This window comes from Oryx dammah, unplaced genomic scaffold (assembly GCF_014754425.2).
Source record: "Oryx dammah isolate SB20612 unplaced genomic scaffold, SCBI_Odam_1.1 HiC_scaffold_11203, whole genome shotgun sequence".
In the NCBI taxonomy this organism is placed as follows: domain Eukaryota; kingdom Metazoa; phylum Chordata; class Mammalia; order Artiodactyla; family Bovidae; genus Oryx; species Oryx dammah.
In genome coordinates this window covers 3,078,520-3,092,552 of record NW_024080596.1, presented here as the reverse complement: position 1 = coordinate 3,092,552, position 14,033 = coordinate 3,078,520, and the positions used below count along the sequence as shown (strand labels likewise).

At 40.0% G+C, this 14,033-nt stretch overlaps 1 protein-coding gene across 2 annotated transcripts in view; it reads left to right on the top strand.

Moving 5' to 3' along the window:
• LOC120860803 (catenin alpha-2-like) overlaps nt 1-14,033 on the top strand; it is a 1,410,064-nt gene that overhangs the window by 507,713 nt on the left and 888,318 nt on the right. Inside the window, exon 2 of one of the 2 annotated variants that reach the window (XM_040236522.1) lies at nt 7,985-8,104. The exons of the other annotated variant lie outside the window; for it this stretch is intronic. Within the exon in view, the coding sequence (XP_040092456.1) occupies nt 7,985-8,104 (120 nt within the window). The remainder of the gene's footprint in view (nt 1-7,984; nt 8,105-14,033) is intronic. 2 annotated transcript variants of the gene reach the window in all.

Below are 14,033 nucleotides of genomic sequence, written 5' to 3'. Positions count from 1 at the left end.
GCAGCTTATCTTTAGAAGGCAGAGAGATAAAGTATGATGATGCTGAGATATCAATGTCAAACCAGATTATATGATTTAACAAGTAGTTATATATAGAATTCTATATTTGTTTATTCATTGACTTGGCCAACTCCCATTTCCAAGCTATTTAGGTTGGTGCAAAAGTCATTGCAGTTTTGCGTTGTTGAACTTTGCCATTTGATATTGAAATATATTCTTAAATAAATATGGTTATGTTGAAATGGAGCAGAAGGCTGTGTTCCTTACCAGTGCACCATGTTGTCTGCATGCCTTCTGCCTGTGGAAACTTAGTCAAAGAATAAGTTTAATTAGAGAAATGAGAAATGTTGAAAGGACGTCAAAAGAGACTAAATAATAATTTAGTCATTATGCATAGTCAAGGACCTTCTCAAGGTTCTTTCTCAAGGGCTATAGATAATATTCTGAGCCATATCCTGTGAGCTGTCTAATAGATACCAACCCCCAGTGGAGAAGTTAACTACAGACAGACTGTACCCAGGACTTCAGTTCAGTTAAGTTGCTCAGTCGTGTCTGACTCTTTGCAGCCCCATGGACCACAGCACGCCAGGCCTCCCTATCCATCACCAGCTCCCAGAGTTTATCCAAACTCATGTCCATTGAGTCGGTGATGCCATCCAACCATCTCATCCTCTGTCATCCTTCTCCTCCTGTCCTCAGTCTTTCCCAGCATCAGGGTCTTTTCAGATGATTGGCTCTTCTTATATCAGATGGCCAAAGTATTGGAGTTTCAACTTTAGCATCAGTCCTTCCAATGAACACTCAGTACGGATCTCCTTTAGGATGGGCTGGTTGGATCTCCTTGCAGTCCAAGGGACTCTCAAGAGTCTTCTCCAACACCACAGTTCAAAAGCATCAATTTTTTGAGGTTCAGCTTTCTTTAGAGTCCAACTCTCATATCCATACATGACTACTGGAAAAACCATAGCCTTGACTAGATGGACCTTTGTTGGCAAAGTAATATCTCTGCTTTTTAATATGCTGTCTAGGTTGGTCATAATGTTCCTTCCAAGGAGTAAGCGTCTTTTAATTTCATGGCTGCAGTCATCATCTGCAGTGATTTTGGAGCCCAAAAAATTAAAGTCAGCCACTGTTTCCCCATCTATTTGCCGAGAAGTGATGCGACCGGATGCCATGAACTTAGTTTTCTGATTGTTGAACTTTAAGCCAACTTTTTCACTCTCTTGTTTTACTTTCTATCAAGAGACTCTTTAGTTCTTCTTCACTTTCTGCCATAAGGGTGTGTCATCTGCATATCTGAGGTTATTGATGTTTCTCCTGGCAGTCTTGATTCCAGCTTGTGCTTCATCCAGCCCAGTGTTTCTCATGATGTACTCTGCTTATAAGTTGGCTTGGGCTGCCACAATTCTGAGAATTGACTGTAAAGAAATGGGAACAAGTGCACCCTGGAACTGAAGATGAACTGTAGCTAAAACAACCAAGATGATGCTAGTCAGACCACTGATGACCAATTTGAATATGACTGTTAGAGATGACTGTGCTGTTTCTGCATGTAACCCCTCCCCTGACTGTCTATAAAAAGCTCTTACCCCCTGTTTTGGACAGATGACAGCCTTTGGACTGATGTCTGCCACCCTCCTCCGACCCCACAGTTGCTGGCATCTGAAATAAAGCAAACTTTCCTTTCTACCAACCTGGCCTTTTTATTGACTTTTGAGCTGAAGCCAGACTCCACACACATACTCTTTCGGTAACAATGTTACACATCATTTTAATACACATTTCTTGCTTTGCATTTTTTGTTAATGAATTATTGCTTGCTGCTTATTTTATGTATATTTTAGACTGTGGAAATTATGTTAGACAGGAAGCAAATTCTAGCAATTTTCTTGTTCAAGTTCAAAATGGATCATAAAGCAGTGGAGACAGCTTGCAACATCAACTACTCTTTGGCCCCAAAACTGCTAATGAACATACAGTGCACTGGTGGTTCAAGAAATTTTACAAAGGAGATGGGAGCCTTGAAGATGAAGAGGATAATGACCAGCCATTGAAAGTTGATGACAACCAATTAAGAGCCATCACTGAAGCTCTTACAGCTACACTAGAAGTTGCCCAAGAACTGTGTTGACCATTTTATGATCATTTGGCATTTGAAGCAAATTGGAAAGATGAAAAAGCTTGATAAGTGGGTGCCTCATGAACTGACTAAAAATTTTAAAAAAATGTCATTTTGAAGTACCATCTTCTCATTCTAGGAAAGAACAATGAACCATTTCTTTATTGGATTGTGATACATGACAAAAAATGGATTTTCTAAAACCAGTGACAACCTGCTCAGTGGTTGGATGAAGAAACAGCTCAAAAGCACTTCCCAAAGTCAAACTTGCACCAAAAAAAGGGTCATGGTCAATGTTTGGTGGTCTGCTGCCCCTCTGATCCAGTACAGATTTCCAAATCCCAGAGAAACCATTACATCTGAGAAGTATGCCCAGCAAATCGATGAGATGCTCTGAAAACTGTGATGCCTACAGCCAGCATTGGTCAACAGGAAAGGCCCAGTTCTCCAAGACAACTCCAGACTGCCTGTCACACAACGGATGCTTCAAAGGTTGAATGAACTGGGCTACAAAGTTTTGCCTCATCTGCTATATTCACCTGACGTCTTGCCAGCCAACTACCACTTTTTCAAGAATCTCAACAACTTTTGCAGCGAAAATGCTTCCACAACTAGCAGGACTCAGAAAATGCTTTCCAAGAGTCTGTCAAATCATGAAGTATGGAATTTTATGCTACAGGAATAAACAAGCTTTTTTTTTCATTGACAAAATAGTGTTGATTGTAATGGTTCCTATTTTGATTAATAAAGATGTACTTGAACATAGTTATAATGATTTAAAATTCAGAGTCCAAAACGGCAGTTATTTTTCCTCCAACCTAAGAGTTTAAAATATTTTTGCCAGATCCTAACAAGAGAACTTCATATGACATACCAGAGTCTGCTACATACACACGAGTTCAGTTCTAAGAGTGTGTTCGTAAGTCCAGTTTGTTTGAGTCCAACAAAATTAGCATAGGTAGCCAACTAACATGGTCAGCTCTATAGTACTGTACTGTAATAGGTTTATAATACTTTTCACACAAATAATACATATAAAACAATTAAACAGAAAAATAAAACACTTTCATCTTACAATACAGTGCCTTGAAAAGTACACTAGGCCAGTACGACAGCTGGCGTACAGGGGCTGGCATTGAGTGAACAGACAAGAAGAGCTACTGACTGGGGGAGGAAGGGGAAGTGGGAGATGCTGGAGCTGAAGGGTCATCAGCAACAGGAGATGGAGGGCAAGCTGCAGTTTCACTCAGTTTAGGGAATGCACGTTGGCATCTTTGAAGGTTCACAACTTGAAAGTTTGGACATAGGGGCCTTATTGTTTTAAATCGTTGCGTCGGGTGTCACTTAAAATCCAATCAACTGAGTATCAAGATTAGGACCCTGGAATGTCCAAACAGAGATGTTGCTCCTAACAACATGGACAGTGACTGTATCACACAGTCCAGGAGGAGGGTCAGGCTCCTGAGTCCAGTGCTGGGCCCATCCCTGTATGCCGGCCTAACCCCTAGAAGGTGCTTAAAAACTTTTGAGTTAGTTTAAGAGTTCTCAGTCTACTTTTATGATGTCAAAGTAAATGAGTAAAATTTCAATCAGGAAAGTTGGAGACTAGATTTAAAGAGTCTGTCTCAAACAAATTGCCACAATTGTGGAGTAAATAGTGGCAAGTAGGTTTGCTCTGGAAATGGGGGTAAGGGCTATATTGAGCAGACTCTGTGAGAAGATCAAAGATTTCAAGAGTTGTGAGAGACAAGCTTGAAAATAATATCTAAATCCAGTAAAGATAGAGGATGCTGTAATATCCTGTCTGGAATTTTCACTTTTCTCAGCTGTTCCCATGCACAGGCTCCAGTATTAAGGACAGGCAGACCTGCGGAGCTGAGGGTTCTTGCACTGATGTTCTTCAGCCCAGATTGGCTTTTGTGAGAACAGCTGTCAGTAGTGCCCAAGGGCAGGAGGGTATTCATTACAAGGAAGGATGTGGCAACTGCTCTGAGGGCCCTCTTTATCAGCTTGCTGGAAGTGATTTCCCAATCCAGCTTGGCACACAGAGCCCTGGCAAGCTCCCCTTATAACAGTTCCCCCATGAGACCACGATGTCCTTCCACTATTTCTAGATTCGTGTCACCTGCGGATAGTCCACGAGCAAGATGTCGTCTTTCCTTTTTACAATCATTCAGAAACAATGTTTACCCTTAGGTGGATTATATAGCAAGTCAGTATCTGTGTGTTTATGTGTGTGTGTGCACGTGCACGCTCAGTCACTTCAGTCCTGTTTGGCTCTTTGTGACCCCATGAACTATATGGCCTGTCAGGCTTCACTAGCCATTGGATTATCCAGGTAAGAATACTGGAGTGGGTTGCCATGCCCTCCTCCAGGGGATCTTCCCTACCCAGGCATTGAACCTGCATCTCTTGCACTGCAAGCGATTCTTTACCCACTGAGCTACTTGGGAAGCCTGTGTCTGTGAAAGGAGCTCCTAATTCTTGACAGGCATTCTGCTATGTTTTTGCTATTTTACATTTCATTTTTTACCCACCTAATGTGCCTGGTTTGTTTGGGAAAAGAGTAGAAAAGTCACCTTTGGCTGCCATGTTCATTTCTATAACATTCTTTGGTCTATTCGAGTTCTGTTACTTCTTTTTAAAATCAATATTGGCATTTTACCTATTTATCAATTTCAAGTAGGTTTTTAAATTCATTAGTGTAGAAGGTTTCCTTTTTTAATTTTCAGCATTTTATATCATTTTATTCAAATTGTCTCTTATAGATGACATATTGCAGGATCTTTTTAAAAGCCCCATCTGAGAATTTTTGTTTTCTAATGAAAACGTTTAGCCCATTTACATTTATTTTATATTAGGACTTAGTTGGCCACCTTATTTTAAGTTTTCCATTTTTATTTCTTCTTTTTTACATTTTATATCCAATATTATTCTTAGAACAACCTTTTGTAGTATCTAGACTCTATTGCCTTTGTATTATTAATGAAGACATTGGAGTTGGAATTTAGAAAGGTTAAGTGACTTGCCCTGGATCACAGAGCTAACAAATGACAGAGCTGGGGCTCAAACACAGGCCAGTATGACTCCATAGCCCTCCCTACACGTGCTGACCTATATGTGTCATTGTGGGGCAGGTAGGTGGACAAAGTGTCTTGGATTCCTTTTCTACATAAGGATTACCTTTTAAGATGTTTGCTTCACTTTTGTGTGTGTATGCTCAGTTGCTCAGTTGTGACCAACTCTTTGCAAGTCCATGGACTATAGCCCACCAGGCTCCTCTGTCCATGGAATTTTCCCAGCAAGAATACTGGAGTAGGTTGCCATTCCTCACTCCAGGGTATCTTCCCAGTCCAGGGATTGAATCCAAGTCTCTGATGTCTCCTGCATTGGCAGGAGGATCCATTGCTTGGCATGTAGGAGTCAACTTCCTTTCTCCAGACACCTGAAAATGACAAAAGAACATTGGCTCTGTTCAAAAGCAAAAACTTGATTTTCATATTGATTTTGACTTTTCAGAAGTGCCTGGACGCTGCCCATCTCTCCCCCCACCCTGTTTTTTTTTTTTTCTTCTTCTTCCTCATCTGTGACCCTTCCACTTTGTGTTTATTCTCTCTCTTTCTCTCTCCCGCTCTCTGTATCATTCATCTCTTTAATAGCAGCGTACTGGGCCAGTGATAGTATCCTAAATCCTAGATGTTAATTCCATTCTTTCCATTTCTGTGGGGTGTTGGATAGGTTCAGAAGTGTGTTTCTGACTAGATACCTGTCACTCTAACTCTGCTGAATATGACGAAGTCTACCTTTTCACAGACAGACACTATCACTGGTGTTGCTCTTCCAAGGAACTTCATTGAATTAGAAGCATAAATTCAGACCAGCATCTGGATTCTTCAGAGAAAAACAATAAGAAAATAAGTGATGTGTAACAAAGCAAAATAAATACTCCAAATTGGCCTGATTAAAAACCAACAAGAAGCCTGTTTTATATAAGTATATATATATATATATATAATAAGACAAATTCAAGAATTAGTTCCTTCTGAGATAATTATTTTGTTCTTCCCTGGGGCCAGATTTCATGTCCTAAGAAAAGATTTACAACTCAAATAAGTAGCAGGAACAAATTAACTGCCAAGAGCTTCCTCTCAGTGATGCTGTTGATAGCCATGCTATAAATCTATTAGAAAGGGAGACATCATTGATGTGTTGTTTTAAAGGTTTGAGATATGAGATTCTCATTAATCCATGAAAATGTTTAAATGAGCCATTTCCTACTATAAAATGCCCTTTGACTCGAGTGCCTAAAAGACATCCTAACACACAACAGTTCTGTTTTCAACTATGCTTCTCTTTTCCTTGAGTGTAATTAAAGCCTGCATAGGAGTTGGAAAAGACTAAAATTGACGAATTAAATAATTTTGTATTTTTACAAATAGAAAAAAAAAAGATGAAGAATCTCCATAGATGATGAGAATGGAAATCATTTTATCTGGAGTCTAGATTGAGCTCCTTTCACCATCTTTACAAATAACCTCCATTCTGGCTGCAACTCTTTCCTTAATGAAATGGCAGTCTATTGGGTAAACTGAATGGTATTATAATATCTACGGAGGAAAGAATGTGATGGTATCCATTATCACTTGTTTATATACACCATTTTCTTCCTCCACCCAGTGAAACTTGGTGAGGAAGTTGGATTAGCAACCTTTATGATTGTGTCAAGTCTAAACAAATTGTGTATCTCTATCACTTGGTACTGTGTTAATCTATGACTTTTTCTAGCCACTTGCCCGTCTGCCACAACTACTGAGCCCACATTTTAGAGCCCAAAAGCTGCAACTAGGCCCTGCTCACCACAACAAGAGAAATCCTGCCAGCAGCATTGACGAGCCCGCATGCCACAACCAAGACTCAGCATAGCCATAAGTAAAGAAATAAATGAAATAAAAATAAAATTGCAATCCTTTTTCTGTAGATTTTGAGGTGATGCCAAGATGCAGATTTAAGCTATCTCAAGCTTTTTGCAGCCCAGGAGTTCGTCCAGTTTTTGTTTACAAAACATTTCCTCCTGTGAAGGTTGCTGGTGTTTATTTTTACATCCATACATCTTCTTAAGTTTTTCTTTATCTTTCTACTTGAAAGTAAAAGTCCATATTCCTTATGGAAATCGCAGCTCAAAATACAAACAATGTAGTGTTTTATATGATTTAGAAGTTTAGCAGTTATTATCTTTTATGTAACAATTCCCAGGTGGTGCTAGTGGTAAAGAATCCTCCTGTCAATGCAGGAGACGTAAGACACGCAGGTTCCATTCCAGGGTCAGAAGATGCCCTGGAGAAGGACACGGTGACCCACTCCAGTATTGTTTAGAGATTCCCATGGACAGAGGAGCCTGCCTCTCTACAGTCCATAGGGTTGCAAAGAACAGGACATGACTGAAGTGACAGCATGCATGCATCTTTTGTATAAAATATAGTATATAATTTGCTGATTATAAATGCTTGTTGGGGTACTTTTTTCCTGTTATTTTATTTAAATATTAATGCATTTTTTTAAACAACTAGTGTTTCTAACATGTTTAGCAATGTTGAAATTTGTTGATGTTTATTTACTAAGTCATGTCCGAATCTTTTGCAACCCTTGGTCTGTAGCCCACCAGGCTCCTCTCTCCATGGGATTTCCCAGGCAAGAATACTGGAGTGGGTTGCTATTTCCTTCTCTAGAGGGATCTTCCCCACCCAGGAATCAAACCATCATCTTCTGTGTTATAGGCAGATTCTTTATCACTAAGCCACCAGTGAAGTCCAATATTGAAATACTATCCAGTTATAAATATATTGGAATTTTGTTTGTTTGTTTCAGGTGGAGGAGGCCTTGGAAGCTGTCAAAAATGCTACAAATGAGCAAGACCTTGCAAATCGCTTTAAAGAATTTGGAAAAGAGATGGTGAAACTTAACTACGTAGCTGCGAGAAGACAACAGGTAGGAAAAATTTTGGAAATCTAGGGGAGAAAAGACCCTGATGCTGAGAAAGACTGAGAGCAGGAGAAGAAGGGGGCGACAGAAGATGAGATGGGTGGATGGCATCACCGACTCAGTGGACATGGGTTTGCGCAAACTCCCAGAGATGGTGAAGGATGGGGATGCCTGGCGTGCTGCAGTTCATGGGGCTGCAAAAAGTTGGGCACAACTGAGTGACTGAACAACAACAACAAGGGGAGAAAGCGAGTGAGTTTACATAACCTTGCAGTTTTGTAGACCTGGACAATGCATCATCAAGTGCATCGACCACTTGTCAGATCATCAAATACCCTAGGACCTATGATCACAAAGGCAGTTTCCTACTTGGGTCACTTCTGGTCCCACTGTACACTGCTGGTACTCCCAGTCCCCCTGGGTACTTACAGTTGATCACAGGCCACCTGCTTTACTGGTGGGGACCACCCTGCCAACCTCACCAGACTCTAACCTTTCTCTTTTTTGTTGACCTTTATTCATTTATTTTTTAATGTAAGAAATTACATTAAAAACTGTAATTTGACACTCGCCCATCTTTACAACATATCTAGAATAATATGTTGTGTGAAGTTTCGCTGTACAGCAAAGTTATTGAGTTATACATATAGATATGGTTTTTAAAAATATTCTTTTCCATTATGTTTTAACTCTGGATATTGAACATAATTCCCAGTGCTAAACAGCAGAACCCTATTGTTTATCCATTCGGCATGTAAGAGTTTGCATCTGCTGAGCCCAAACTCCCAATCCATCCCTCCCTATACCTCTCCCCCTTCATACCACAGGTCTGTTCTCGATGTCTGACCTGGTTGAAATAAAAAAAATAAAAAATGTCAGACTGGTGTGGCACTGTGGCTACTCCCTGGGCACTGTCCTTGGCCTTCAGTTTTTACCTCCCCACCCTGTGGACAGCACCATATATATATAACACCTCTCTCCATTTGGCCAGCTCTGTTTGTTCTGTAGGGACCATTAGAATTGTGTGTTCCAAAGAGTGTATCTTTTTATTTCTTCTTAGCAAATAGCATCTTTAAATATGTGGAGATTTGTTAAAATCCTCTTCACCTGCCCTCTTGACTGCTCCCAGGATTTCTGGCAACTTCCAGTGACTTTTTCTAATGTTCTCTATGTTCAGCAGGAAAGTTCTAGCCAACATTTTGAGTGTTCATCTGTACCAAACAGAAGTAATAGCTGGGTAACAAATCTGACCAAGATCTAGTCCCTTTCCCTAAAGAGCTTCTAGTGCTTTGTGATGGCCACACAGGCATGATTTTGTTGTTCAGTTGCTCAGTTGTGTCTGACTCTTTGTGACCCCATAGACTACAACACGCCAGGCTTCCCTGTCTTTCACTATTTCCCACAGTTTGTATGATTTTAGTTCATGTGATTACTTTCAGGTATTTTGTTATCAACAGAATCCTTTCTTCAGGTGGAGTCTTGCTTGGTAGCCCACGATGTGTAGTGTGGTTAGGAGTGAAGTCACTCTGAAGCAAAGGTTTAAGGCCCAGAAGCTATTTATTTAGCTTGTTTCAACACCTGACCAAAAAAAAAAAAAAAAAAAAACCCAAAAAACCAAAAAACAACAACAAATTACATTGACTTTTAATTTCAGTGAACCTAGCCGGAGGCTGTGGGGAAAGGTGGGTGCCAGGACACCCAGAGTCTTGAGAGTGTTCTGATTTTATTGTAAGTAGCAAGTGGTTGAACAGTTCAGAGTTTGGTATCAAAGTCTCAGATTTACATTTTCATATTTTTCTAGATATGTTGCAAAGAAGGGGTAGTGTCAGAGAGCAGAGACTAGTTGTGGATGGGTGGGACTGAAGTTGTCTAGATGAGTGACACTTTTTGGAAAAACTTTGTCAAAAGTCCAGGCTCTTGTTCAACTCATCCAAAAGAATTTGGGTGAGGAACACCAAAGTGCAAAGGAAAAATAAACACACATTCTGAGGCTGAGGAGCAAAGAGAACAAAGTAGCAGTTTACTCAGGGCAGAAGCAAAAGTTAAGGAGAGGAGTGTGGGAGTCCTTTGGACCCAGTAATGCCTCACAGGGTTGTTGATCTGCCATTTATCTTGTAGCCCTTTGAATGGATAGGGGTCTTTTTGATTAGGGATTGAACATTCACTGAGGGAAGAGCTGATGTATGTCCTGGATTGCACCAGGGTGCATCAGCTCCTGGTCCTGGCATTTTTCTCCTGAAGCCACGCTACAGGTATTCTAAGAGCTGTTTTATCCCTTTAAATTTTCCCGCATCAGGCACCACACGTGGAAGGTCCTGCATTTATACTGTACCTGCTCCATGGTTTTCATGCTCAGAGTTTCTTGCTCAGATGCTGCAGAGTTTCTTTTTTAGTTGCCATTCCTTCATGCCTTGTGGTCTCATTAAGAGAAAAAAAAAAAGGAGGTAACTTTGTCTTTTGCCTAATGCCTACACTTGATGAGGCTGTCCCGGGGCCCTGCCCTGTCCTTCCTGCCACAGAGATGGTCTCCTTTAGCGTGGCAGCAGTAAAGATGGAGGAAAGCCTAGGGAGTCCAAATTTACATTGAAAATAAAACACTCAGGACCTGCTGTGGAATTGGCTATGGGAGCTTAGGGAGTGATGCGACCAGTTCACATCTGAGGTTCTGTCTCAGCAAATATGTACATGGTGGTGAATTTACTGAGATGAATGAAGACTGGAAAGTGGCCAGTCTTCTAGCAGTATCAAGCAGTATCAAGATATCATAGTTAAATACATTGATTTTGAGATTCTTATAAGATATCCATGTAGAAATGTCAAATAGCAGAGAGATGAGGGGAGATCAAACCTCATCAAATCATCAGCATGTAACTGGTATTAAAATCCACGGGAATAATATGAGATATTCATCTCAGAAGGCCCATACATATGATTTATTTTTATTTCATTAACATCATTTTAACTAGTTGCTATTTCAAACTCTTTCAAGAAAATTTAGAAAAGAAGGGAAAAAAGGCACATAGCCATCTATCAGCCACAAAAACATGGTACTCATATTTTGGTAGATTGCCTTTCAATTGCTTATCTTCATATTTTGACATTTATATTCATGCTATACATATAAGTATGCATGTTGTATTCTTCTTTTTATTTATATTACCGATTTTATTATTTTATGGAAACTTATTTTAATATCCACATAAAGAGTCCAGGGACTTCCTTGGTGGCAAGATGGTAAACAATCTGCCTGCAATACAGAGGATATGGGTTCAGTCCCTGGGTCGGGACGATCCTGTGGAGAAGGGAATGGCTACCTACTCCAGTATCCTTGCTTAGAGAAATCCCTAGACAGAGGAGCCTGGTGGGCTACAGTCCATGGGGTCACAAAGAACCAGACATGAATGAACAACGAACACTTTCACTTCATAGAGAGCCCATCAAATGAGAACTTCAGTAGTTTACTTAACCAGGTCTTCATAACTTAGCGTTTACATTGTTTACAGTTTTCTTCCATGTGATGAAAAGTGTTTCTAAAAATATCTTTATGGGAAGAATTTCCTACCTTCTATTTCTCATTTTCATATTTAGATTTTCTTATTAGTGTAGATACCCCAGAATGGAATATAGAATTTCTGGCCAGGCATTCTGGAAGTTAATTAAGACCCTTTATAACTTCCAATGGCACTGCCTAGATTGTCCAGTGTAAAGGATTCCCTCAGATGTTGGTTCCCTATTTATCTGTGTTGAGCTTTAGTGCTAAAAATAAGTTGTCTCGGTTTAGAAATTTTGTTGACTGGCATTGATCTGTTAGTGTCTAAGCAGAAGGGGATAGATGGCTCAATTGTTTACTGTTTTTTTAAAATAAATTTTTATATTTCATTATTTTTTATTATTTGAGTGCTTGTTGCTGCGTGGGGCCTTTCTCTAGTTGTTGTGAGCAGGGGCTACTCTTTGTTGCAGCTCACAGGCTTCCCATTCCGGTGACCTCTCTTGCTGCAGAGCACAGGCGCAGGCGCATGGCCTTTGGTAGTTGCAGCACTGGGGCTCAGTGGTTGCAGTGTGCAGCTCTAGGACACGTGGGCCTCAGAAGTTGCAGCACACAAGCTCAGAAGTTGTGGCGCGTGGGCTCAGTTGCCGCACATCATGTGGAATCTTCCTGGATGGGGGATCAAACTCATGGCCCCTGCGTTGGCAGGCAGATTCCTTTCCACTGGGCCACCAGGGAAGTCTGATTGTTTACTTCTTATTGTCAGTTTGTCTTACCAATCCTAGATATCAAATATAATGTGCATGTCTCAGAATTATTTTGACCAAAAAAAAGAGAGGATGTGATTTACTGTTTCCAGGTCATCCATCTATCATGTACCAACTGAGCAAACAGGAATAGAACCCCAGTGGTTCAAACACCCTCTAATGATACATTTTGAAACTAGAGAAATTTTCTCCCAGAGATGCTCAGCTGGCGGTCCTGCATAGCTCTGAGAGAACAATACTGCCTTTAACATTTCTAAAAATACTGTGAACATTTTCTTAACAATACTGTTTAAAGCTGAAAATAAAGACACTCGCCAGTGGTACTATTTTGACATCCAAAACTTAGAAAGCAAATTATCTGTGATCTATTTTTTTTATTATACCCTAAACTAAAATGATAGATCTGCCATCAAAAGTGGTTTTTTAAAAAACTGAACCCCATTTTGAAAATGATAATGAAGTGCCAGTGATGCAGTAAGCAAAATCAGACGAGTTTGATTTCCCATGTTTGTAATTGTAATTGATTATGGAGGCAGGCACAGTGTCAGAAGATTGAAGATTGGGTTTTCCATCTGCTGATAACTAACCGATCCACGCAAGCCACTTACTTTGTTGGTGGCTCAGGTTTTACAGTCTTGCAGCATTATTTATTGGATGCATTTTTATGAGCCAGACATTGTGCTATTGACTGAAGAACCACTGAACAAGATAGCTAGGGCTCTTTTCTCTCATTAGACATACAGTTTAGGAGAAAGATATATACTTACGTAAATGCAGTAAAGCATGATGCATTTTAATGATTGGAGGGAAGAGGGCCTTGTGGGGGCAGCTAGAAGGAGAGGTAGCTTAGAGAGTTGGATGGAGAGTGGGTTTTCAGGAGATGGGCCCCATCAAGCGAAAGGATAGGCTGGAACAGGGAAGCTCAGATATTTCACATGGGAAGAGCAATATGTACAAATTCTTGGCAGCTAGAGAGAGGAGATGGTTTCTAAAATATATGTAGAAAAAATATTTCTTCTTCACTTATTTTCCTATATTAACATGTAATTCTTAAATTCGTATTGCATTTTAAAAAAGCTTTATTTACTTCTAATTGGTGGATCAAATTACAATTTTGTGTTGGTTTGTGCTGTTCAACAATGTGAATCATTCACAATCATAATATAATCATTCATATTGTAATGCTCTTTAAAGCTGAAAATAAAGAAACTCCTCAGTGGGTACTATTTTGACATCATATGTATGTATATCCCCTTCCTGTTAAGCCTCTCTCCCCTTCCCCACATTTCACCCTTCTAGGTCATCACAGAGTGCCAGGCTGGGCTCCCTTTGTTATTTAGCAACTTCCCACTATCTGTTTTACATGCAATATTATATATATGTCAATAATACTTTCTCAAGTCCTCCCACCCTCACCTTCCCCCACTGTGTCCACAAGACCATTCTCAACTAAGTTCATCAGTAGCGTTTTTCTAAATTCCATATATATGCATTAATATAGAATACTTGTTTTTCTCTTCCTGACTTCCTTCAGCCTGTATAAGAGGCTCTAGTTTCATCCACCTCATTACAACTGACTCAAATTTGTTCCTTTTAATGGCTGAGTAATACTCCATTGAATAAATCTACCACAATTTCTTTATCCATTCATCTGTCGATGGACATCTAGGTTGTCTTCATG